Source organism: Notamacropus eugenii, chromosome 1, assembly GCF_028372415.1.
Source record: "Notamacropus eugenii isolate mMacEug1 chromosome 1, mMacEug1.pri_v2, whole genome shotgun sequence".
Lineage (NCBI taxonomy): Eukaryota > Metazoa > Chordata > Mammalia > Diprotodontia > Macropodidae > Notamacropus > Notamacropus eugenii.
The window spans coordinates 364,738,657-364,766,147 of NC_092872.1; the positions used below are offsets into that span (position 1 = coordinate 364,738,657).

At 37.0% G+C, this 27,491-nt stretch overlaps 1 protein-coding gene and 1 long non-coding RNA gene across 3 annotated transcripts in view; one reads left to right on the plus strand and one right to left on the minus strand.

Moving 5' to 3' along the window:
* LOC140518312 (uncharacterized) overlaps positions 1 to 13,143 on the minus strand; it is a 68,273-nt gene extending 55,130 nt beyond the window's left edge. The window contains exon 1 of the long non-coding RNA XR_011971898.1: positions 12,977 to 13,143. This is a non-coding gene — a long non-coding RNA (uncharacterized lncRNA). The remainder of the gene's footprint in view (positions 1 to 12,976) is intronic.
* LOC140518310 (thyroxine-binding globulin-like) lies at positions 851 to 27,092 on the plus strand. 2 transcript variants are annotated; one of them, XM_072630330.1, is made up of 5 exons: positions 851 to 954; positions 15,613 to 16,263; positions 18,448 to 18,721; positions 21,085 to 21,232; positions 22,859 to 27,092. In XM_072630330.1, the coding sequence occupies exons 2-5, from the start codon at positions 15,630 to 15,632 to the stop codon at positions 23,060 to 23,062; spliced, it is 1,260 nt and encodes a 419-aa protein (XP_072486431.1). In that variant the 5' UTR covers positions 851 to 954; positions 15,613 to 15,629; the 3' UTR covers positions 23,063 to 27,092. The 2 variants fall into 2 exon arrangements, with proteins under 2 accessions (XP_072486431.1, XP_072486432.1); XM_072630331.1 differs by lacking the exon at positions 851 to 954 and adding an exon at positions 13,175 to 13,311.
* Positions 27,093 to 27,491: the final 399 nt, after the last annotated feature.

Consider the following 27,491-nt stretch of genomic DNA (forward strand, 5'->3'; position numbering starts at 1 on the left):
GAAAAGCCTGGATGACCATTTGGTAATAACTTAAAGTCCACCAAAAATAACAATAAAATAATTGTTTTTGGGGGTACAGATTGGATTAGATGGCTGTCCAGATCCTTCACAGCCCCAAAATAATATCATTCTATAATAAAAAAATAAGGAAAGGGGCCTTTTTGGTTATCCTAAGTTCAACATGAATCTTTGGCTTTCCATTTCATGTGGGACATGAGCTTCATTTTAAGTGATGCAAATACAAGTGTTGAGGAATGAAAAGAGCACTGCCTTGGGAATTCAGAGAGCTGAGTTCCAGCAGATTCTACCACTAACTACCTATGTGAGCTTGGGCCTTAGTTTTTTCATCTGTCAAATGATCAGCTTAGCTCAAATGATCCCTAAATTCCATTTGATCTCTGTCATTAAATGATTTTAAAGTTTCTTCTAGCTCCAATATGCTATATGTGGCTGATAGAGTGGTGGACTGGGGCCTGGAAGACTTGAGTTAAAATCCTGCCTTGGACATGTATGAGCTGAATGGTCATGGGCAAGTCACTTAGCCTCTCATTTTCAGTTTTCTTATCCATAAAATGGGGATAACAATAGCACCTGGAGAGGAGAAGGCTCAGGAGGGGACAGATGGCTGCCTCCCAGGGTTGTAGTGAGGATCGGATGAGACAATAATTATAAAGAGCTTTGCAAATACAAAAATGTTATATAAATATGCTATTATCATTATTGTCATTAACAGTGAATAGAAGAGGCTGCAGCCAAGAGAACTATCCAAAGTTCCATGACTTATCATTTCAGTCCTCTTTACTTTGGTATCTTTTAACCATCCCTTAAAATAGAGGCCTGTGCTGCTCATGTTAATATATAACCAGAAGTTTTGTTTCACAATATATCTCCTGGCCTAAGTGAGGAAAGAAGGCATTCTCCTGGAGATTTGAGGAAGCTTCTTGGGGAAGTGCTGTAAGTACCCATCCCTCTTTAGAAATGTAGTAGTCCTTAGGATTCCAAAGAATTTGACTCCAGTCCTTTTAATATGGGATTTCATAGCATTTCAGCCCTACCAGTCCAACAAAGTCTTGTTCCTGGAAGGACACTGAGTTTCTTCAGTGACCAATCTGACCTCTGCCAGTCTTGGCAGAGATACTGTAGTGGTTTGCCATTTCTGTTTTACTCTAGGATGGAATTTCTGAACATTGCCCTGGTGGTACTAAGGAGCTACTTTAGTAAAGGAAGAAGCTCAAATTTCAGAAAGGAAAGAACAAGGAAGAAGAATGCTATGAGGGTGACGCTTGCCTCCAGGGACATATAAGACTTTCTTTTACATTATTGTTGGCAACAGATGTTGCCAAAGAAAACACAGCTGCCCGATTGATGGATGATCGTCAGTGGGTGCCTAGTGTTTAAATGTGTCTTGTAACTGTGCAAAGAGGTCAACTTTGAAAAACAAAAAGAAATACAAATGTGCTTTTGAATGCCTCCATTTCCACTCCACATAGAACCAGAGGTTCTAAGAAAAAATGTCAGAGCCATAAAGAAACTTGGAGCATAGAATGTTAACACTGGAAGGAGCCTTATAACCTTATAAAATGATAGAATGGAGACCAAAAACTGTTAGAACAGGAAAGGAATTTAGAACACAGAATGTCAGCTCTAGAAGGGGAATCCTAAAACATCAAATGTTCAAGCTGGAAGGGCCTTAAAACATACAATTTTATGATATAGATTTAGTCAAATACTTATTAAGTACCTAATATGTGCAAAGCAATGTTCTGAGGATAGAAAAACAAGAGTCCCTGTTCTCAGAGTAATAAAGCCTGTAAATGGACCTTTCAACTCAGATTATTAGACTACAGAGTGTGACAACTAAAAAGTATTTTATACGTCAGCTGAAATGCAGAAAGGGAATTCACTTGCCCAGAGTCAATGGTAGGGATAAGATAGAAGCCTGGGCATAGATTTTTGTCAATGAAACAGCCATCTTCTTACTCTGGATAAGAAGTGATCCAATGCTGTAGCGAGAGATAATCAAGTTATTGGTACTTAGTCATTTTTCAGTCATGTCTAATTCTTCATGACCCCATTTGGACTTTTCTTGGCAGAGATACTGGAATGGTTTGCTATTTCCTTTTCCAGGTCATTTTATACATGAGGAAACTGAGGCAAATACAGTTAAGTGACTTGCCCAGGATAAGACAGGTAGTAAGTATCTGGCCAGATTTGAACCAAGGAAGACGAATCTTCCTGACTCCAGGACTGACACTCTCTCAACTCCAACACCTAGGCATTTTGTAATGCAAGGGCTAGGGAGACTTTGAAGAATAAATACTCTCAATATAGATTGTACAATTTCCTTCACTGGAGATTTTCAATGAATAAGAGGTGATGATACATTTATGAAGATGATTCATTCAATTAATATTGAATGAAATACTGAATAATCACTCAATCAGTGGATAACCCCTGGCTGTAGGTAGGGAGACAAGGTAGTCACTATGAGGTAAAATTCTACAAATGCCATAGTTTATAATTTTTGTATGTAGACAAGACAGATAAAAATTGTTAAGCAGTTCAGTACAACATATGTTCAAGTGTTGAGCTGAAGAGAATTTGGGGAATAATAAGCCCTATTGCCTCAAAGGGAAAAGATCACCATGCATTGGTTTTATCCCAGAAAGCTTTATGGCAGAAGTGGGATTTGGGATTAGACGCTACTTGTCTGGTTTGTAGAGTGAAAGTTTCCTTTGGGAAAATTTAAAGTTCCCATTAAGCAGGAGATAAAAAACAGATGTCTGATTGACAGGAAATCCCTTCATCTAACCCTACATACATGTAGTTGTTATGCATGGTATTGTGTGGAGGAAGCAAGATCTGATGCTTGACCTCTGAGAATCCTAGTCTGACTAAAGCAGTTAAAGACAGACCTGCACCCTGAGAGGTAGAACCAACAGATAAAGAAGGTGCAAATCCAAACACATTAACAGTATGCAACAGCAGTTGGGTCACTATACTTGGTGGGGTGCTGAAGAAAGCCAAGGGAGGTAGGTGCTTTTTTTCAAAAATCATAGGATCACAGAATTTATATTTGGAAGGAATTTTGTCAATAATGTAATGCTAACAATAACAATTCACATTTACATTGTGTCTTAAGGTTTCTACCGTTTTTCTAACAACAGCCATGTAAGATAGATCTTTTAAGTACTGTATTATTATCACTTATTACAGATGAGGAAACTGAGTCTCAGAAAAAAATAATTTTCCAATGATCATACAACCTGTGTCAGAGCTGAGATTGAAACTCAAGTCTCTTGACCTGTAGTTTCAAGGGTAAGTCAAGAATTGAAAAGGATTCAAGATCTACCTATAATTAGAAGAGAAAGGGCTTGGTGAGTTCTTGACAACTCTCTTAGTGAGATCAGTATTCACTTTCATAACCTACAATTTAAAGAACATGCCCCATGGACCTGAGATTGATGTGACATATAGTAGAACTGGAAAGAAACCTAGAGATCTCCTAGTCCACCCCTCTCATTTTCCAGATAAAAAAATTGAGGACCAAGGATATAATCTATTTAGTGGCCAAAATGAAAATAAAATACTGCCTATCACACTAGTAGAAGTGGTAGTAGTAATAGTAGTGATGGTGGTAGTAGTAGTAGTAGTAGTAGTAGTAGTAGTAGTAGTAGTAAAAAATAGACTATTGGATATCAGAGCTAAAAAATAACTTTGAAATACTCTAGTCCAAAGTCCTTAACCTTTTTACGTAATCACTTTAACAAACTGGACGAACTTCTGAAATACTTTTCAGAATAATACTTTTAAGGCATAGATCAAAAAATTAGACTACAGAAGAAATCAATTGTATTGAAATATAGTTACAAAAATGTTGCCCCTCCCCCCAAAAAGTTCAAGGATTCCACTTTGGTTCATCCATCTCATTTTGCATATGAGGTAACTCAGGCATACAGAGAGGAAGTTATTTGCATAAAGCTAAATAATAAGCCATTTGATTCTTAATATAGCATGCTTTAAAAATGATGCTTTATTGACACATTTTGTTTTGACACAAGATACACTTCTCAACAAAGACCGTAACAAACATCCCTAATAAAATGTCACATAAAAAAGCAAAATATTGATTGCTTAGAGAAAGGAGATGTGTCCTTTAACTTTGACATGAAAACAAGATAATAATTCTGTCATATTGACTGAGTTTTGTTGCCTTTCTATTTTTATCGTACTTATATTGTTGTAGTTACTGTGCCATTTGTTTCTTTGACTCTTCTTCCTCCACTCTGTATTAGTTTATCCAAGTTTATCCATATTTCTCTGAATTCTTCATATTTATCATTTGTCATGCACCAATATACACCATAATTTGTTGAGTTATCCCACATTGATGGATTAATATTTTTATTCCAAATTTTTATCATTAATAATCCATCTATGAATATTTTTGCACATCTGACTTTGTTGCAGTTAACCTCCTTAGAACATAGTTCCAACAGTGGAATCTCTGGCTCAAACAATTGAGCAATTTTTCTTGAGTAATTCCAAATTGTTTTCAAACAGCTGAACCAATTCACAGTGCCACCAGCAGTGAATTAGCATCTCTTTCTTCCCATAATTTCTCAGCAGTTGATTTTGCCAACTTTTGCTATCTTTGTCAAGAAGATGGATGTGGGGGTGATGCTTCTGGTTTGTTTTAATGCATTTCTCAGATTATTGGTGATTTTGAACAATTTTCAAGTGGTTATGGATAGTTCATTTCTTCCTTTGAAAATGATTTGTTCATATTCTTTAATCATTTGTTTACTACACTTATACATATGTTAGCTATTATTATTATCATTATTGGAGAGTTTCTTAATCTCATGTGTGTATCATTTCCCTACAAACTTGAGGTGCCTACCTTTTATCAGAATTATTTCATACAAAGTATTTTTCCCTAGTCCTCATCCTTCTTTCATCTGCCTTTTATGAGAAATCAAGATGGCATTACCGAATAGGGTGCTAGACCTGAAGTGAAGAAGACCTGACTCCAAATCTTAGACATCTAATAGTTACATGAACCTGGTCACATCACTTAACTTCTATTTGACTCAGTTTCTTCAATTGTAAAAATGGAAATAAAAATAATAGCACCCACTTTGCAGAGTTATTGTGAGAATCGAATTAAATATTTTTAAAGCACTTAGCACAGTGCCTGGCATGTAGTGTTCTGTAAATACTAAGCCTTCCCTCTTCTCCTTCTTCTGATTCTAGCTGCATTAATTTTATTTGTACAAAAACTTTTTGAGTTTGATATGATCAAAACTGTCTATTCTAGGTTTTTGTTTTGGGTTTGTTGGTTTTTAGCAAACTCTTCTAGTTCTGAATTTTTATACAACTTATAATATGAAAGAAATACATTTTTTAGATTTAGATTGTTTATTCATTTTAAGTTTTTTGAGGTGTAAGATATAAGGTGCTAAAAGTGAATCCATTTTTTTGTTAGAATGCTCTCCAGTTTTCTCAATTTCTATCAACAATCCATTTCCTAGTCATTTGTATTAATTGGCTTTCCAAATACTATACTACTATTTATATTTCTTCTCTTTTTATCTCACTCTTCCTTTGACATTTTTTCTTCCAACACCAGATCTTTTTTTTTTACAATTATTGCTTTGTAAGATAGTTTGAAATCTTGTAGCACCACACCCCACTCCATCCTACTTTTTTTTGCTTTGTATCCTTTGACTTTTATTTCTTCAAATGAATTTTGTTATTATTTTGCCTACTTCCTTAATTTTCCTTTCAGTTATTTTATTGGTAAAGCATTAAATCTGTAAAGAGATTTGGGTTATATCATCATTTGTTTTTACTCTTTTAGTGCAGTTCATCCATGAACACAGAATATTTCTCTAATTATTTGGATCTTTTATTTCTGCAAAAATTGTTAAGTAATTGTAGTTAAATTAGTCTTTCAAGTGTCTTGGCAAGTTAACTCCTAGACATGTGATGCATTTTGTTATTACTTAACTGGAATTTCTCTTCCTATTTCTTCCTTCTGAGTTTTGTTAGAAATATATGAAAATTTTATGCTTTCCATAGTCAACTGAGCCCTCACTACTGTACAGCATACTTTACATTTTTCTCTGATTGAATTCTTTGAAATGGCCATTCCAAACCCCTCATCCCTTATCTCTCAATTCCTACTTCACTGAGAAAAAAAAAAGGAGTTCATTGGTCATGTGCCTCTTCTTTTGCTCTACTCTGCAACTCAAAATCTGACCTTCTCACATCGTCCCTCCCAACTGGTGACTTTATTTTGCCAAGGTCAGATCTTCTTGTGCTTTTTTGTTTCATCTCTTTAAGATTTCTTTTTTATTATGAATTTGGCAGATATCAACAAATATGAACATTCCTTTATACAAAGAACAGAAAAAGAAGATTGCATGTGACACTGTGGATCTCCATTATGAACAGCTTCCTTCTTCTTTATATTTCTCTTTTAACATGATAGTTCCAATACTGTCTTACTCATCTGTGCCCTATTATGAGCTTTCTTCTATATTCTTCTGTTTATTGTTTAATGGTTCATCAAAACATTTTTTTCTCTTTTCTTCTTTTTCTTCTTCCTTTTCTCCACTTAATAGTATCTTATTTTTTTCCAATTACATGTAAAGGTAGTTTTCAACATTCATTTTTATAAGATTTTGAGTTCTAAATTTTTTTCTCCTTGCATTCCTCCTCTTCCCCCTCCCCAAGACAGCAAGCAATGTGATACAGGTTATACAAGCACAATCATATTAAATATTTTTTCACATTAGTCATATTGTGAAAGAAGAATCAGAACAAAAGGGGAAAACCATGAGGAAAAAAAGAGAGAAAATAGTGTGCTTTAATCTACATTCAGATTCCATAGTTCTTTCTCTTAATGTGGATGGCATTTTCCATCATGAGTCTTTTGGAACTGTCTTAGATCATTGTATCATCTCATGCCGTAGTTGTTACTATATACAATGTTCTCCTGGTTCTGTTCACTTCACTCAACATCAATTCATGTAAGTCTTTCCAGGTTTTTCTGAAATCTGCATGATCATAATTACAGTTCCATTACATTAATATACCACAACTTGTTAAGCCATTTTCCAATTGATGGGCATCCCCTCAACTTCTAATTCTTTACCATTACAAAAATAGTTGCTATAAATATTTTTGTACATGGGAGTCCTTTTCCATTTTTTATGATCTCTTTGGGATACAAATCCAGTAGTGTTATTGCTGGAACAAAGCATATGCACAGTCTTATATGCCTTTATTCATAGTTCCAAATTGCTCTCCAGAATCATTGAATCAATTCACAACTCCACCAATGATATATTAGTGTTCCAATTTTCCTACATCTTCTTTAGAATTTCTCATTTTCCATTTTTGTCGTATTAGCCAGTATGATAGTTGTAGAGTTGTTTTGATTTTGATTTCACTAATCAATAGTGATTTAAATTTTTTTCATATTCTATTTCATATTCTTATTTTATATTCATGTAGCTTTAATTTCTTCATTTGAAAACTGCTTGTTCATATCCTTTGACCATTTATCAATTGGGGAATTACTTGTATTCTCACAAATTTGACTCAGTTCTCTATATATTTTAGAAATGAGGCCTTTGTCAGAAACACTGGCTGTAAAAATTGTTTCCCAGCTTTCTGCTTTCCTTCTAATCTTGGTTGCATTGGCTTTGTTTGTACAAAACTGTTTCAATTTAATGTAATCAAAATTATTCATTTTGCATTTCATAATGTTCTCTATCTCTTGTTTGGTCATGAACTCTTCCATTTGTCATAGATCTGGCAGGTAAACCATTCCTTGCTCTCCTAATTTATTTATGCTATCACCCTTTATATTTAAAGCATGTACTCATTTTGATATTTTCTTGGTATACCATGTAAGATGTTGGTTGATGCCTAGTTTCTGTTATCCATTTTTCCCAGCAGTTTTTGTCAAATAGTGAGTTCTTATCCCAGAAGCTGGAATTTGAAGTTTTATCAAGCAGTAGATTATTATCATCATTGACTACTGTTTCTTGTGTACCTAACCTATTCCACTGATCCACCACTCTACTTCTTAGCCAGTACCAAATAGTTTTGATGATTGCTGTTCTATAATATAGCTTTAGACCTGGTATAGCTAGGCCACCTTCCTTTGTATTTTTTTCTTCCTTTTTATGCTTTTGATACCATGTCCTTTTGTTTTCTCCAGAATTTCCCCCTTGATCATTCCTCCCACCCTTTCCCCTCAGTCTCAACCTTTCCATACCCACTGGCCCCTTTCTGCAACCTACAAATGTGACAAATTGTGCCCATCATTAGTAAAACAAAAACCTAAAATTTCACTTCACTGTGCCATTCCCTCAAGTATCATTCTGTAGCTTGTCTGCTTATCAAAGCCAAACTACTAGAAATGGTGATTTATATCTGTTGTCTCCATTTCCTAAGTCTTAAGGTTACCAGATCCTGGTAGTTGTTATCCAATAACCTCCTTCCTGTCCCCCAGGATCTCATCTCTGCTTTCCCAGTGACTTCAGTACCTTGTCTACAAGTATCCCTCTCCACCTCAACTCCTGTTGCCAGACTAATGTACTGCAAAATATATACTGCTGTCCCCTCAAATGCACTCTTTCCAGTTCCTCAATGTGCTCAACTCCCATGTACTACTCCTCTACTCCACCTCAGCTATACACAATGGTTACAGCATTGATTATGAATGGCATCATTCACAAGTGGTCTAGTCACAAAGAATTCTGAAGTTCCTACATCCAGTGCTAATCTCCTATTATTCATTCTTTTCCTATGTTTTATTCTTTGCAAACCCATCCTTTGTCCTCACAATGACCTATAATCTCTCTAACCCCCAATATTTGCCAGGCCATGTCCCTGCTTTGATTATACTCTCCTTCCTTCCCAATTTCATACGCTCAGAGAGTCTGTAGAATTCTACATTCTCCTCTATTCTTAATTCCCTTTTTATCTTGTTCTACCTCTGCACACCTTTAGTCAAACACCAATGCTGAATTACCTCCACCATCTGCCTCCTGCTTTCCTACTCATATACTACTGAACAGAGCTAGAAGTCTTACAACCATGCTGACTATATCCATTTCAGTATCAAATAAAATACATAACTTTAGTATTTATGTTATTTAATCTCAATTGAATTTTCACTATAAAAAAGAAATAATTTTACTCCCCTATGAGTGATTTTCTATCCCACTCTCAGAATAGCTGATTTAAATATACTTTCTTCTCAAGCTTTCAACAGTAATCCCTGCCTTTCACCTGAAGCAACTTCATTTTCTGCATGGTGCTGGTATACTGTACAGGCTTCATAGGAATGCAACAATGAGATTAGCACAACAGCTCTGTAGTTTAGTAGGTAGCCTAATACCTTTCCTTTCCTGCTTTCCTTTGGAGCCTCCCAAATACTGAGCCAGCTCTGGCAAAGTGTGCATCAGTCTCATTATCTATGTGTGCATCCCTGGAAACTATACTGCCAAGGTAAGTGAACTTATCCACAGCATTCATAATTCCTCCATTTACCATAACCAAAGTTTCCATGTATAGATGGTACAGCCCTGGTTGGTACAGAACCTCTGTTTTCTTGGTGTTAATTGTCAGGCCAAAATTAGCACAAGCAGCAGAGAATCAATCTATACTCTGTTGCATCTCAGCCTCAAAAGTTCCACAATCATCTGTGAAAAAAGTTGCCAATCTCTCTCTCTCTCTCTCTCTCTCTCTCTCTCTCTCTCTCTCTCTCTCTCTCTCTGTCTCTGTCTCTGTCTCTGTCTCTCTGTCTCTGTCTCTCTGTCTCTGTCTCTCTGTCTCTGTCTCTGTCTCTGTCTGTCTGTCTGTCTCTCTCTCTCTCTCTCTCTCTCTCTCTCCCTCTCTCTCTCTCTCTCTCTCTCTGTCTCTCTCCCTCCCTCCCTCCTTCCCTCCCTCCCTCCCTCCCTATTTCAGTCTTGGTTAGCAACCTTACCAAGTTAAATAGCTTACCATCAACATAGTAGCTGTCCTTAGTGTCATTTTCATCCTTATTGAAGGTATCCAATAACATCGCTGAAAACATCATGCTAAAAAGCATGGGAGCAAGCACTCAGCTCTGCTTCACTTCATGGTGACTGGGAAAGTATGAATGCATTGTCAATTATCCAGAACCCAGGCAAGCATGCTATCATGGAACTGCTGTACAATACTGATGAACTTCTCTGGGCAACATAATTTTGCCATTATCTTCCACAAGACCTCATGACTGACAGTATCAAAGGCCTTGGGCAGATCAGGGAATGTTACATTCAGCCCTCTGTCTGCTTCTGACATTTCTCCTGGAGCTATCAGGCAACAAAAGCCATATCAGCTGTTCCTCAGCCCTTTCTGAAGTTATACTGCCTCTCATATGAATGACCATCTTCCAAATGAAGGATTTTGGCAAAGGATGTTGCCAGCAATAACCAGGAGAGATGCCCCTGTGATTGTCATAGGACAGCTTATTTCTCTTTCCTTTATAGAGATGGACAGTGGAAGACATATTGAACTCCTGAGGGATAAACTCCTTTTGCCATATAACCTGGAAGATTTCAGTCAGCCTTTATAGGAGCAGGGGACACCCTGCCTTGCAATCTCAGCTGGAATAGAATTAGCACCAGTCACTTTGCAACATGAGAGGAATCTAATAGCATTCAAAATCTCTTCTTTAGTTGGAAATTCATCTAGAGATGGATTGACTTCAACCTGAGGTATATGATCAATAGCTTCAACATTATTGGTTGATGATTATCTGTTGAAAACACAGTCCAGGATCATGTCGTTATCATTAATCAATGTGCCTCCATCAGTGCAGAGTAGTTGAGATGCACCTTAGGTCTTTGGCCCATAAATAGCCTTCAGGGCATTATAACAGCTCTTTGGATTGTTACTATCAACATAAAACTGAATTTCATCTCCCTTCTTACTGAGCCAAGAATTCTGCATCTCTCCAAGCTGTGCTTATACTTTACTTTTGATGGAGTGAAATGTTGCCTTCTTAGAGATGGACAAACTATCCTGCTGGTAAACCTTGTGGAGTTTTTGTTTGTTTGTTTGTTTGTTTTATTTAGTAACCTCTGAATTTTTCCACCATTTCATCAAATCAGTCCAGATGTTTGCAGTGTTCTGACCTAGATGAGTAAATGCAATATTGTACACCAAATCTCTTGAAAGTTGCCCACTCTTTTTCTGCTCCCCTGTTGCCAACTCTGTGTTCACTCAATTTAACCTCCAAGTTAGCAACAAACTGTTCATGCCGGGGAAAGTGCTCTAATCTGCTGACATTAAGTCTTCCCTTGGAGCCACTCCAATTTATTGAATGAGAATGTTTAACTTGGAGGATAAGTCTATGATTGGCCGAGCACTCTGCGTCATGCATCACCTTCATCACTCTCACATCCTTCTTACTCTTTGTGACCCTTTCTGAGATTTTCTTGGCAAAGATATGGAATGGTCTGCCATATTCTTCTCTAGCTCATTTTACAGATGAAGAAATTAAGCCAAACAGTGCTAAGTGACTTGCCCAAGATCACACTGCTAGTAGGTATCTGAGGTCAGATATGAACACAGGAAGATGAGTCTTCCAGACTCCAAGCCTGGCACTCTAGCCACTGTACCACCTAGATGCCTTCTTGTTTCTAAAGCTTTCTCTTTTTAAATTATTTCTTATTTATCTTGTAATATAGCTTGTTTGTATGTATATGTTTACTTATTTTCTTCCCCATTAGATTATGAGCTCCTTGATGGTATGAATAGTCTTTTGCCTTCCTTTGCATCCCCAGCACTTAGCGCAGTGCCTGGCACACAGTAGGTACTTAATAAATGTTTACTAACTACTATAAATAGAATTCTGTATTTGTTATTAAATAAAGCAATTTAAATCTTGCTAAGATTAGAAACACTTTTTTGTGTGAATCCGGGTTTTCTGTTGTAGTAGTTATAGGGACAAAACATCAATCTTAATGGTTGTAAAAGAATCAAATAGTAATATCATCACTCACATCATATTTTAAAAAACATCTGTGCAAACTCAAGTCTACCTATCACATTAATAATATCATTATGGTTACTAGTTTCACAAGTTTCAAATGTGAAGATTATTAAAGATTTTGCTAATACTTAAATGTTTCTTAATTTATTATGTTTAAATAGTTTCTGTTGAAAATTATAGTGGTTTTATTTTATTTTAGTAAGACACAAGCTAAGAAAACTATTTGTGAAGATGACCTTAAATTGTAAGAGAGGATAATAAATTTTTGCAAAAAAAGTAGCAATGAAGTGTTGCTACAGTATGTTTGATATATTGAATTAGTGAGAGGTCAGTACTTCTGGGAAACCAGAGTGGGTGAGGGGAGAGTTATTCTTTGATGGCTTCTCTTAGCTTAGTAGCTGAAAGAAAGACCATAGCAAGGCTTGCTCAGTCTGGCACTAGATACAGCTTGCTGAATCCATGAGGCATTGAGTTCCTAGGTTTCCTTCTTCTTCAGTCTCTGGAGTCTGCTGAATATGTCCTACACTATAGGCATCATTTCTCAGTATATTATCCCTTATGACATCAGACAGCTCTTGTTAGGCTCTCCATTCACAAGAACTAAGAATACTGTCCTGACATTCTTTCAGGAATATGTGAAGTCTGCATATTCCTGGATAGCGTCACTTCAAGTATCTGAATTTTTTTCTCTTTCTAGTGATGGTAAAGTCCTTTTTTGCCCAGGGAAATGTTTCAGTCATGATATACAGTCCTAGGAATTCTCATTAGGCATCATGGAAAATGTAGTTAGATAGAAAATACATTCTTATAGATCCCAATTACATGAAAAAAGTAATGAATTGAAAATAAATCAAACTAGATTCTAGTCCTCACTCATCTACTACTTAGTTCTGTGATACTGGGCAAATCTCTATGTCTCAGCTTCCTCACCTGTAAAATGTGAGTAGTACAATAGATCACCTCTTGAGGTCCTTTACTGCTTTTGCCTTCTGTATTCTAAGATCCCTTCCAGCTCTGACATTCTATACAGCTCTGTGACTCTAAGGCTTTTAACAATTCCAATATTCTAATAATCTATACTTCAATGTTCCTACACTAACGTCTTCCTCAGACACTCCATTTTATTCTGAGGATAAATCAGAGCTCTCTGCCAAAAGAAACATGAACTCTGGCAGGTACAATGATGTTGGAAAAGTTTCTAAGAGAGGCCCAGCAACAGAATGTGTGTCTGTGGAAGCACTAATCACTAGAGGGCTGGTCACCAGGTAAGGAATATTTGGGGTCACAGCAACTAAATGAAGACCATTTAAGAAGGCACAGAAAGATTTTTTTTTGAGGAAAATGTTTTATTTCAATTAAATGTTTTGTTTTAATGTTTTATTTAATGCTTTATTTCAATTCAACAAACAAATCCAGTAAAGATTTTTTATAAGTATAAAAAATTTACTGTACGGAATAAAGCAAGCATTTCCATAACATAGTAAGTTTTTAAAAAGATGATTGCACATGAAATAGCAAATCTGGGATGCACAATTTGTTATTCTCTTGAAATACACAGCAAAATTATCATGTAAATTACATTTTTTCCTTTTTGTCTTTCCTTTTCCCACCCCCTACACCCACACACTCTAGAGATGGCTACCATTAGACACAAATAGGTATGTGATATATATATATGTATGTGTGTGTGTATGTGTGTGCATACATATATACACATATATACATATATGTATGTAAAATTACTCTATACATATCAGTTCTTTCTCTGGATGCAGACACCATTTTTCTTCATATATCTTTCTTAGTTAATTTGGGTATTTATAATAGTCAAAATAACTTATTTGCTCAAAATTGTTCTTAAAACAATATTGCTCTTACTGTATAAAATATTCTCTTGATTCTGCTCATTTCATTCTTCATTATTTCATACAAGTATTTCCATGTTTTTCAAAGATAATTGAGCTCATCATTTCTTATAGCACTATAGTGTTCCAACACAATCATATGCCACAACTTGTTCAGCCATTCCCCAGTTGATGGGCATCCCTGCAATTCCAGTTCTTTGCCACCACAAAGAGAGCAGCTATAAATATTTTCCTTTTTCTCTGATCATCTTTGGAAATAGACCAAGTAACCCCTAAAGGGTAGTTTAATAACTCCTTGGGCATAATTCCAGATTGCTCTCCAAAATGGTTGGATCAATTCATAATTCCACCAATGATGAATTAGTGTCTCAATTTTTCCACATCCCCTCAACATTTGTTACTTTCCCCTTCTATCATTTTAGCCAATGCATTTGGCTAAAAGCTGTTTTAATTTTGACTTGTGTCTATGGATGGAAGAGTCAATAAATCCAGATTACTGACAAATGAGTTAGGGCTTCTTATATGTTTGTATAGTTTCTGTTAAAAATTACAATTATTTTATTTTAACAAAACACAATTTAAGAAAACTAATTGTATAGATGATCTTAAATTGTAAAGTATCACAATAATTTTTTTCTGAAAAAAAAAAGAGTAGGGGCAAAATGTCACTATATCATGTTTGGAAACCACTGAATTAGGGTGAGAGGTCAGTGCTGAGGAACCAAAGGAGGTCAGGGAAAAACAATTCTTTGGTGGCTCCTCTTGGCTTAATAGCTGACAAGGAATATATATCATAACAAGGCTTGTTCAGTCTGGCATTAGATACAGCTTACTGAATCCAAGAGGAGCTGAAATAGGAGGATTTACCTTCAAAGCCTCCGTCCTGCTTTCTTTCATCCATAGACTTTCTTTCCCTTTCAAAATCTGCTCTCCTTCCCTTCATATGCCCAACATTTCCTCCTTGCTCCATCTTTCCTGGAAATAAGAAAATTATAGTGATACTGGGAATCTCTAGACTCATATTCTAGGACTGGCTCTTCCATAAGCTGATTGTGTAATTTTTAGCAAGTCACTTTCCCTCTGTGAGTCTCAGTTTCCTCCTCAAGAAAATAAAGGGGAGGAGCCTAACTAGATAACCTGTAAGTTTCCTTATAACTCAAGAATACTATCAAATACTCTGAATCAGTGACTCTGTCATTCATACCAGTGACAGGGACTTCGGTGTGTATATTTAGGGAGGTTAGTGCTTAGCCCAAGGTAAGGGATTAACAACAGGGGGCAGCTTTCTTTCTTCTTTTCTTTCTTTCTGCCTTTCTTTCTTTTTTATTTTTTTTTAGGGGAAGAGGGAGGGTCATGTAACAAATCAGACTATGTAATAGATCGTCCTCCCTAGTGGCATTTTAGGAGTAGCCCCAATTCTCCTGTTTATCTTCTGAATTCTTATGATTCACTATGAATCTGTTAAGAGGAAGCCACAGTGCCAGATAATAAAGTCTTATCCTTCCAGTATATTGGCAATTCCTTACAGAGTAATAACTATAGTGTTTTTTCTCCTCTTCGTTTCTCTGGTGCAGGGCACAGGACTTTGGACAAAATAGTCACTTAATAAGGATTTATTGGATTGCATTAAATCGAATGTTGAATCACTGGTTTACTTCTGACAACCAGATAATCTTTCTCCTATTTTTTCATCCCCTGCAGATATATTTTCTACCAAAATGCTATCTTCCTTCTACATAGTTTTCATAGCTGTTGGACTTCATGCTACTATTCATTGTTTTCCTGGTACTCAGGATGAAGGTAAAGGTAATGATGTCAACAATTCTCCTCCAGGGAACTCAACCATCCATAAGATGTCCACCAATAATGCTGACTTTGCATTCAACTTGTATAGGAAGTTGGCCTCAGAGAACACTGGGAAGAATGTTTTCTTCTCCCCAGTGAGCGTGTCCTCAGCCTTTGCTATGATGTCCCTTGGGGCTCGATCAGATACACAGACTCAGATCCTAGAGTGCCTGGGCTTCAACCTCACAGAGATGCAAAAGGAGGAAATCCACCAAGGTTTTCATCACCTTATCCACACACTAAATCTCCCTAACAAGGAAATTGAATTGAAGGCAGGAAATGCCCTCTTCATCCAAAAGCAGGTGAAAATTCTCACCCAGTTCACAACTGATGTCCAGAAACTATATGAGTCAGAGGCCTTCTCTACTGACTTCTCAAATATTTCAGCAGCTGAACAGAAGATCAATAATTATGTGAAGAAGAAGACCAAAGGGAAAATTGTAGACTTGATCAAAGATCTTGCACCAGATACTTACATGATCCTAGTGAACTTTATTTTCTTTAAAGGTAAGTACTTTTACATAGATAATTGTGGATTTCAAGTTTAATTTCCTGATATTTTTTTTCATAAGAGACATCATAGTATAGTAGAAAGAGTTTCCTGGTCTTGACACCAAAGAGAAGATGAACTAAAACTATTGAACTTCAACACACACTAGCTGGGTGGTTCAGGCCTGGAGTCAGAAAGATTCATCTTCCTGAGTTCAAATCCAACCTCAGACGCTTACTAGATGTGTGACCTTGGGCAAGTCATTTAACCCTGTTTGCCTCAGTTTTCTCATTTGTCAAATGATCTGGAGAGGGAAATGGCAAACCTGTGCAGTATCCTTGCCAAGAAAACCCCAAATGGGTTCATGAAGAGTCAAATGTGACTGAAACAACTAAACAAAAACACACTAACTATAAAATTAAGAAGTCACTATCTCTCTGGACATTAGTTTCTTTATCTGTAAAATGAGATTGAACTAGATTGCCTCTAATGATCCTTCCTCACCTAAATCTATGGTCCAATGATCTATAAAATACAGATGATAAATACTTGGACTTCATCAGAGTTGTGAAGAAAGTAGTTTTCAAAATGTAAAGTGCTGTAACAACATCAACCACTTTAGTGTTGTGAGGGTGACTGGTTGCTAGAAGACCAGGGTGCAATAATAGAGAGTCATTAGACAACCACCATTAGAATTGGCAAAAGCTCTGTTCAAGCACCTGCTCTGACATGTACCTACTGTGCAACTCTGAACATTCAATTTTCCCCATAGGAGAAAGACTGAAGCTTTAGATAAGAACTTCTTCTCTGGCTTTCTTGTATTAATTTGTGATCGATAGATACATAGATATAAAAGGTAGCATAATATATAAATGTATATATTTTCTACATAATTACTTGCATTTTATCTTCCCTGAATAGAAGATCCTTATGAGAAGGATAGTTTTCTTTTTAGTATTTGTAGCATCATTGCCTAGAACAGTGCATGGTCCTTAATAAATGCTTGCCCATTGATTGTATACAGCTTTGGGAATCATCTGCATAAAGGAGACCAGTCAATTCATGGCAGATGATAAGGTCACCAAGTGAAAGAGTACAGAGAGAAAATAGCCCAGGACATAACCTAGCGCACACCCTAGTTATAGGACATGTTATAGAGGAAGACCTTGCAAAAAAGGTTAGCATACAGCAGGAGGAATACTGTGAAACAAAACAAGGGACCAAGGAGGGTCAACAATGAAGAAAACTCTTCCATGTAGCAGTTAAGAGATTATTGGTGACTTGGTAGAGAGTGGTTTACTTTGAGTGATGAGGTCAGAAATCAGATTTCAAAAGGTCAGACCAGAAGTGGTGGCAACAGATGCAGATTTTTTTCAGGAGTTTGGCTTCTATAAATAGGAAGTAGAGATATAGAATAAGAGGAAGGAGGGATGGAGAAAAAGATATTGAGCTCCATGAGAAAAGATGCAAAATGACCTTTTGTTGTTTAGTCATTTTTCAGTCATGTCCAACTCTTCATGACCCCACTTGGGGTTTTCTTGGCAAAGGTGCTGGAGTGCTTTTCCATTTCCTTCTCCCACTCATTTTACAGGACAGGAAACTGAGGTAAACAGAGTTAAGTGACTTGCCTGGGATCATACAGCTAGTAAGTGTCTGAGGTCAGAATTGAACTCAGGAAAATAAGTCTTCCTGACTCCAGATCCAGAATTCTATCCACTGTGCCACTTGGCTGCCCAAACTAGTATTTTGACTGGGTAATAAATATGAATGGAGTGAACTTCAAAGAAGGAGAAATTGCAGAATAATGGTGGCAAAGGAGAGCAGTGGTGAGGAAGAAGGAGTGTTCCAACTCCCCCTCCAGGACCAATACATCAAGAACTCTGAAATGACCATTAAATTCCTTTCTAATTTCAACATCCTATGGTTCAATGAAGCTGGCTTCTGTCATTTACTAGCTGTGGGTCTCTCTTCACTTTTTTGATCTCTAATTTTCTCACTGGGAAACATGTTCCACCTTCCTCATGGAGCTCTTGTAAATAAAGTTCTTTGAAAATCTTAAAAAGCCCTTGTAGAAATGAGAAGTGATGATACTGCTACCTAAAGTCCTTGGTTGTCTCTGATCTGCCTTGATTGGGCTAGTTGTTGACCTATAAATCTCCTTCCCCAGGAAATGCACTGATCTCTTTTCTTTGTCCCTTAAGCCAAATGGGAGAAACCTTTTGATCCTCTGGAAACCAGAGAAAACGGCGACTTTTACATGAGCCAGTCAGATGTCTTGAAGGTTTCCTTCATGCACCAGATTGAAGAACACTTTTACTTTGTGGATAGGATACTAAACTGCACTGTACTTCAGATGGACTACAGTAGAAATGCACTGGCCATTTTTGTCCTTCCTGACCAAGGCCAGATGAAGACACTGGAGGACACTCTAATGTCAACAACTCTGAGGAGATGGAACCACTTGCTCCAGAAAGGGTAACCGCCTAAAGATGGAGCAGTTCTCATTAGGACATAAGTGCCAGTACTGGAAGGGACAATCTGGGATGTGATAGCTGAGTACATGAGGGCTCATGCTTTCTATTCTGGTCAGCCCAGTCTCGAATCTCACTACCTGAGTTAGCTACATAGATGAGCCCCAGCTTTCATGTCTGAGTCAGTGTACCCTAGTGGATTCAGGGAGTCTGGACTCTGATCTTGCCTTTGACAGTTTGATCCTGGGAAAGTCACAGAATCTCTCTGAGACTGCTTCTTCACTTATAAAATGATTGAAAATTGGACTCAATGTCATCTAGCATTCCTTTCAACTCTATATCTATGTTCCTTTGGTCCAGGGATTGAGGGGGTAGAAAATTTTACTACACATGATCTTAAAGGAAGTATCATTTTCTGTTCTGGCTAGATTTAGAATCCAAGGACTTGAGCTGAAACCCATCTCTACTATTTCTATTTGACCTGTTCTGTGTGTGTTTTTTTCATTCTAACTTTTATTATAGTTATCCAAGGATGTTTCTCCTCTCCCTGACAGATTGTCATTTCTTTGAAGTCAAGGAGTATGAAATTACTTTAATCTTTATCTCTCCAGTCAAGCATAGAGTCTTGACTCAAGTAGACACTCTTACTCAATGTTTGCAGTTCTGCATGACTTACATACTGAAAAACTATGACACCACAGCAAGTATATATTAAGGATATACTGTGTGCTAGACACTGGGAGAGAATCAAAGAGTGAATAAAATGCAATCTGTCTTCAAACACCCCTTTCTGGTCTCCACTCCTTAAAGGTATAGTCTCCTATTAGAATATAAACTCATTGAGGACAAGAAACACACCATTTTTATAGTTGTAGCTGTGGCACTTAGCACAGTGTTTAGCACATCATGCTTAATAAATATTTTTAAATAATTTTTCTCAAGAAACTTATGCTCAAATAGAAGAATATAATATATGAAAGAACTACAAAACAAAAAAATGTTTAAGATATCAATAAAGGAGGTCTGAGTCAGGAAAAAGCATTTCTTACTGAGGGGAATATGGAAGACTTTTTGTGGAGGAAGTAATACTTAAACTAGACCTTCAAGGATAGGTTGGGGCAGCTAGGTGGTTCAGTAGATAGGGCACCAGTGCAGGAGTAAGGAGGACCTGAGTTCAAATCTCACCTCAGGCACTTGACATTCACTAGCTGTGTGATCTTGGGCAAGTCACTTAACCCTAATTGCCTCATCCTGGGTCATTTCCAGTCATCCTAATGAATATCTGGTCACTGGATTCAGATGGCTCTGGAGGAGAAGTGAGACTGATGACAGGCACAGCCCTCACTCAAAATAAAGTCAAATGCAAGTCATGTCATCATTTCTCTGATGGCATGGTCTTCTTCAGCAACAAAGGACAAACACACAAGGATAGGTAGGAATTCAACAGACAAAGTGAAGAATTGAGTCCCTTTATCAAATAGAGACAATCATCTCTTCCCTTCCAGACTCTTAGGAATATTATATGGATCAAAGGAAATAATGGCTGTAAAAAAGTTTTGTAAACTGGAAACTATTCTGTGACACACTATATCAATAAAAATATTTAAAGAAAGAAAGGTTGGGAAGAAGTATGACAAGAATTACTCTCTCTGTAATAATGTACATCAAGACCTCACTGGAACAATTAGGATTTTGTTGAAAAGAAGTCTAGATACCCCATCAAGAGCAAGAATTTTGTAACATTAAATTTATGATGGTTTGTTTCTAAATTTTTTATTTCATTTATTTTTCATAAATTTAATTTATAAATTTTAAATTAAATTTATTTATGTCTATAAATATAATATAATAAATTGCAAATATTTCAATATAAATAAATAGTTTTAATTTAATTTAAATTAAATTAGCAATCTTGTTTGTTTAAAAACAAATATACAGTCAAGTAAAACAAATTCCCACATTGGTCATGTCCAAAATTGTGTGTCATTGTGCATATTTAGTCTATCATAAAAGGCAGAAAACAAAGTATCCTTCATTTGGCATGTCCACCTGTCTTGTCCACCCTCCTTTTCTATGTAATGGTAGAGAGATTAGAGAGACTACTAATTGCTTAAAGCACACTTTCCTTCTCCAATACTCCCCCATCTGTCATTTCATGTTCCAATCTTTGGAGGCTGTAAATCAGATGAGAATCTCCCCAAATAGACTGTGCTATCTCTCTGCTAAGTAGTAGCAGTTACACACAACCGTTTTTCCCAAAAGTATGTCTCGTTTTTGCCAGTGAGACCCCCAGCATCAGGAGTTTTGGTAAGGATAGCAGATTCTGTGAGATTGGAAGGCTGATCTTTTTTTCCCTCTCTTTAATAGGCTAGTGAATTTGTATATTCCAAAGTTTTTCATTTCTGCCTCATACAACCTGGACACTATCCTCCCAGGAATGGGAATCCAAGATGCTTTCACTAACCGGGCGGATTTTTCTGGTATCTCAGAGCATTACAAACTGAAGATTTCAAATGTGAGTTGATCATTTGTAATAGATTCTTTTTAATAGGCATAATAGTCTTCCAAATGAGTTTAAAAATCAATTCTATTAGCATAATACAGGACAGATGTGTATAGACAACAGTTCCTGTGGAAAAAAAAAAACCATAGATATTTCATTGGACTGTAGGCAAGGATATGCTGGCACCAGCTTGAACTAGCCCAAGAAGAGCCAAAGTTAGATTTTCAGTGGGAGTATTTACACCTTGAAAATTGACCAACACTACAAATCATATCTGGTTTTATGGTTTTCTTGATTTCTAGACTTAAGAAAGTTATGGAGAAAGTGTTAATATTGTTAAGGTTGTTAATGTCATTCATGTTCATTGAAAATGTTAATAATCTAGATTAAACTTCAAAGTGTACATTTTGTTTTGGTTTTGTTTTAGAGCTAGTTATTAAACATTTCCCAGCACAAATTGGCTGCAAACTTCCGAAGTATCAGGAGTGTGCAAAATGATTAAAAAACTAACTCAGTCTGAGTTTGAACTAAGAGAAGGCTAGTGTCCAGAATGGGGGAGAACATGGTCCTATTGCTCTTACGCCTCAACAGACCACAGCTAGATCACTTTGTCTAGCTTTAGAGGACGCATTTTGGAAGACTGATAGGCTGGAGACCATCCAGAAGAGGGCGACCAGGACAGCAAAATTGCAGCCTTTTGAATTCAAACTTTACAGAACAAATCCTCTTAATAAAAGGATTTGTCGGGTAAAACTTGCACTCAGTCAAAAGACCGCACCCAAGGACCTAGAAGGTCACATGTGGCCGTGAGGTCACAGGTTCCCCACTGCTGGTCTGGACAATTTAGATCTCCCACCTCTACTGCATTAAGCCTCTGTGCCAGGCTTCTTACCCTCCTCAAACATTTCTTTTTCTGTCCAGGTGGTCTATAGTATACCACAAGGAGAAAATGCCTTCTCTTTCTCCATTTATTCTAATATTTTATGTGTTTTCTCATCTATAAAATGAAAAGGGCTGGAATGGATGTCCTCTACATTGCTATCTTATTCTAAACTCTGCTCTATAAAAATCCTTTCTTGGCCATATCCTTTGTTCTATATTCATGATTTTTCCTTAGGATTCAGAGCTGGAAGGGACCTTAGAGGTTATCTAGTCCCATTGCCCTATTTTACACATGAGATAACTAAGGCCCAGAGAGGGAAGTCTCTCACCACAGGTCACACAGGTGAGAAGAACTGAGATATGAACCAAAACAGAATTGTATAGATAGGAGACAGAACAGGTAGGCAGGAAGAGCTGAGTACAAATCCAGCCTCAGACACTCACTAGCTACCAACTAGTGTGACCCTGGGCAAATCATTTAACCTTTCTGTCAGCTTATTCATCTGTAAAATGGCCTCTATGCCCCCTTCTAGCTCTAAATCTATAATTTTTTAACCCAGCTACTCTGATTCAAATTCCAGTGCTCTTGTTATACCCTCACCTTATATTAGTTTGTTTGTAAAACTGAAGAATCTCCCCTTTGGCTATTGCTCTTTGTGAGGTCAGGGGGAGGGAAGACAGAAGAGGGAAGGCAGGTGAAGAGGGGTGAAGGCTGTAATAATAGCTGACATCATAATATTTACTTTTCCTTGACAGGTGGTTCACAAAGCTGTGTTAGATGTTGGAGAAAAGGGCACGGAAGCTGCAGCTGTCACAGAGTTAAGGATGGAATGGCGGTCAGCTTCGGTTCACCCTGGTGCTTTGATTGTCTTTGATAGGCCCTTCCTGGTGATGATTTTGGATAAAAGCACTCGAAGCATTCTCTTTCTAGGAAAAGTGATGGAGCCAAGGGAAAATTAGTTGCGTAACTAACACTAGTGAACTGCCTATCATTATTAAAACGGAAAATCAATACATATTATGGTCTAAAGTGATGAGTATATGTAGTGCAGGGGAGTCTAGATGGAAAGCATTATCTCACACAGAAATAGCATTCACAAACTTTATTACTACTTTGAAGGGAAGAATAAAAGTAGCTGCTATCAGGAATGGTCTCAATGTGTGGCCTCCAAGTCTGTGGTGGGCATCGCACGGCAGGGACTATCCCTGCTCCAGCCAAAAACCTGAGACACTCAGTTTGACTTTATTATATGAAACAACCAGCCAGCATAATACCAGTAGGAAAGAATCCTTTTATCTATAGAACCAGTGAAATGAAAGTATTTTCTAAATCACCTGATAAGGAGAGAGGAATATAGAGCAGGGAAATCAGAGAGGGAAATTAGAAAAGTTAACCCTAACAGTACCATTCCAGCAAGAGGCCGAAATAGGGTTCTGAGGATAAACAAGTAAAAACTACTTCTCAACAGCTTATCATTAACGCCCTCCTCCAACAATTCCATTATGCAGGCTAAAAGTCTCTTGTCTGAGGTCTCTAAAAGGCAGATAGTAAGGGAAATAGAAAGTTGGTACAGAGTGCATTGTAGCCCACATGATTATTTCTGTACCTGTCTTTCAGAAGGGCAGGGTTTGGAAAGCATTTCTGATATGCCCAGCAGGTGTTTTGTGGAGGTGGGTGACATCTATCTGTTGCTGAAGTAAACTGCTGCCACTATTCTTTGCTAAGCCAGGTGCAGGAAGGAGATGAGAGCTGTTGGCTTCCCAAAGCTATATCTGGGGAGAAAACACAAAACCAAGAGAGTTCCTGCAAAAAGCAGGACCACTTCCATGATGCTCCTGGACCTGGTTGCCTTCATTATATGGGCAATGGCCAGGATTGAAAGTCAAGTAGAGAATCAAACAGGTGAACAGGAGCAAAATGAATAATTAAAGCAACTAGTTCCCATCTAGTGTCCAGTGTTACCTGAGGAAATACAGCAAAGAAAAGTGCAGAATAGAGTCTAGGGTTCTCCTCATCACCAATCTACCTCCTCCCTTCTAATTCTAGTCACTTTCTTTCCTATTAGCCTTTGGGCTAATCCAGTGGGCAGGATCCACAATGTCTCCTCAATCACCTGACCCACTATCTCAGCTAGAATTCTTTTATTAACACATAACTAGTTGCTCCTTTAACCTCACCTAGGGCAAGCTGTGATTAGTGTTAGGGCTTATTGTATGGTCCCAGTAAGTTCCCTGAGCTGTAGATTGGCTATTCTGCAGTGAGTAAGTAGAGACTTGGGCAGTGTCAATGTCAAAGGTGACTGTTATGCTAGCTGCATTATCAGGGCATGATTGACAAGAATCAATACATCCAAGTTGGTATCAGCTCCACCCTGGCTGCTGGGGCCTAATGGGTAAATCATCTGCCATTCTGCTGTATGTGACCTAGGCAGAAAAGAGGAGAGGGACTCTGGGTGCACAGTCATTGAGTGATCCACCACCAGGTGAAACCTAGTGACTCCCTTCCCTCCACCCCCTGGTAATGAGTCAGTTAACATCCAAGATAATAGAGAATTAAAACTATTTGGTACAGTGGATACAGTTCAGGACTTGGAGTCAGGAAGACCTGAGTTCAAATCTGGCCTCAGACACTTATTAGCTGTGTGAACCTAGGCAAGTCATAACTGTTTGCCTCAGTTCCTCATCTGTAAAATGAGCTGGATAAAGACATGTGAAACCACGCCAGCATCTTAGGAAAAAAAAAAAGAAAAACCCAAATGTGGTCATGGAGAGTTGGACATGACTTAAATGACTCAGCATCAACAATATGAATGGATGGAAGTGTTCAAAGTAAGGGAAAGGAAAAAGAAAGGGGGGAAGGGGGGTTGATAGAACAGAGGGCAGACTGAGGGAGGCAGCGTTCAGAAACAAAACTCTGGTGAGGAGGGACAGGGTGAAAGGAGAGAGAAGATTATAAGCAGGGGAAATAGGATGGAGTGAAATACAGTTAGTAATCATAACGGTGAATGTGAATGGGATGAACTGTCCCATAAAATGGGAGGGATTAAAAATCAGAATCCTACAATATGTTGTTTACAAGAAATACATTTGAAGCAGAGAGATACCGAGTAAGGGTGAGAGGCTGGAGCAGAATCTATCATGCCCCAACAAAAAGTAAAAAAAAGCAGGGGTAGCAATCTCAATCTCTGACAAAGTAAAAGCAAAAATAGATCTAATTAAAAGAGATAAGGAAGGAAACTACATCTTGCTAAAAGATACCATAAACAATGAAGTAATAGCAATACTAAACATATATGTACCAAGTGGTAAAACATTCAGATTCTTAAAGAAGAGTTAAGTAAGTTACAGGAAGAAATAGACAGCAGAACTATACTAGTGGGAGGCCTTAACCTCCCCCTTTCAGAACTAGATAAATCTAACCACAAAATAAGTAAGAAAGAAGAAATTGAATGGAATTTTAGAAAAGTTATATATGATAGACTTCTGGAGAAAATTAAATAGGGATAGAAAAGAATATACCTTTTTCTCAGTGATATATATGGCACCCACACAAAAGCTGACCATATATAAGAGCATAAAGACCTCACTGAATCAAATGCAGAAAGGCAGAAATATTGAATGCATCCTTTTCAGATCATGATGTAAGAAAAATTATGTGTAATAAAGGGTCATGGAAAGATAGGCTAAATAATAATTTCATCAAAGAGAATGACAGTAGTGAGACAACATACCAAAATTTATGAGATGTAGCCAAAGTAATTCTTAGGGAAATTTTATATCTCTAAATGCTTACATGAATAAAACAGAAAAAGAGGAGATCTATTAGATTGGAAATGCAACTTGAAAAGCTAGAAAAATAACAAATAAAAATTCCCAATTAATTATCAAATTAGAGATTCTGAAAATCCATGGGAAAATTAATAAAATTCAAAGTAAGAAAACTATTAAACTAATAAATAAAGCTAAGAGCTGGTTTTATTTTAAAAACAATAAAATAGATAAACCTTTGGTTAATTTGATTTTTACAAAAAAGAAAGAAGACCAAATTACCAGTATCAAAAAAGGAAAGGGTGAATTTACCACCAAGAAGAGGAAATTAAAACAATAATTAGGAGCTATTTGCCCAACTGTATGTCAATAAATCTGACAATCTAAGTGAAATGGATGAATATCTACAAGAAGGAAATGATTAGACAAAGTAATGACAAAGCTGTAATGTGATAGTTTTCTAATTAAATGGAATAGTAACTTTTTTAGCAGCAACAGGATTAGACTGTTTCCTACACATCTACAGATGTACATGACTGGCTTCCAAAATTTATCTATCATGGAAATTCAGGCTTGAGTGCATTTTGGTAATAAGATCTCAAAATTGGATTTTTACACATAAATTGTATGGGTAATGGTAAAGAAAGTGAAATTATTTTCCCATAATATCTGTCTGATAGTTTCATAATTGAATCCTCAAAATTTTTTTTAAAAAGGATTCTTATATCAGGTACAGGATTTACATAAGGATAGAAATAACAAATAGAATATGAACAAAAATTTTCTGAAGTTTCAAAACTGGAGAACCAAATTTAAGTGATTGTACTAAATTACTCTCTCAGAATTGTCTAGGAACCTCTAGAAAGGACAGAACCCACTTTTACAACTGTTCTGAGAATAAAATCTATTGTCCAAGAAGAGATATCTAGGGATCAGATACATGAGACATCTGGACTCAAAAGGTACTGATCAAATGGACATTGAGAATGGGTTACTGGGATACAAGAAGACTTGATGTTAGTTAACATTGATGATAATGATTTATTGTTTTGCATGGTTTAGATTTAAATTTTCTCTATTACCTCAGTGACATGTAAATCTCCCTTCTCAAAATTAGTCAGTTGTGAGCCCTCTAAATAGCACCTGACAATATAATTGTGACAAAAACTTGTATTGTATTGTATCATATCATATCTCATTGTATTGTACTGCATTGTTTGAACCTATGCCTGCAGTGACTGAGAAAGTGGACCATTTCTATCCATGTTAGGGTGACCAGAAATTCTGATCTAAAAACTGATTCAAGTTTTCTCTCAATTGTCAGTCCATATGTCTTCTAAGAGCCCCTACTAGATAATTCTGTCTACTCAAACAGCTGCCAGCTTGTGCGTATGGTCTCCTCGATCATCCAAAGCTGCCCCAGCTCTAAGCGTATGTCTCAACCTATTGGAAGGTTTGCACTTTGGCTTTGTAAGAGCCTGAAGAGGATGAAATCTGATGCAGACAGCTCCCCAAGAATCCGGACCAGGCCCCCTTTCTAGATCTTTACATGTCACATGCCATTTACCCCTATCTCCTGGCTGCCCTAGCTTTGATTTTGCTTTCCTTGGCTGTATTATTT

Coding starts and splice junctions, on each gene's coding strand:
- LOC140518310 (XM_072630330.1), top strand. CDS start 15,630: ATGCTATCTTCCTTCTACATAGTTTTCATAGCTGTTGGACTTCATGCT. Junction 18,722..21,084: donor AACCACTTGCTCCAGAAAGG/GTAACCGCCTAA, acceptor TCTCTTTAATAG/GCTAGTGAATTTGTATATTC. Junction 21,233..22,858: donor ACAAACTGAAGATTTCAAAT/GTGAGTTGATCA, acceptor TTTCCTTGACAG/GTGGTTCACAAAGCTGTGTT.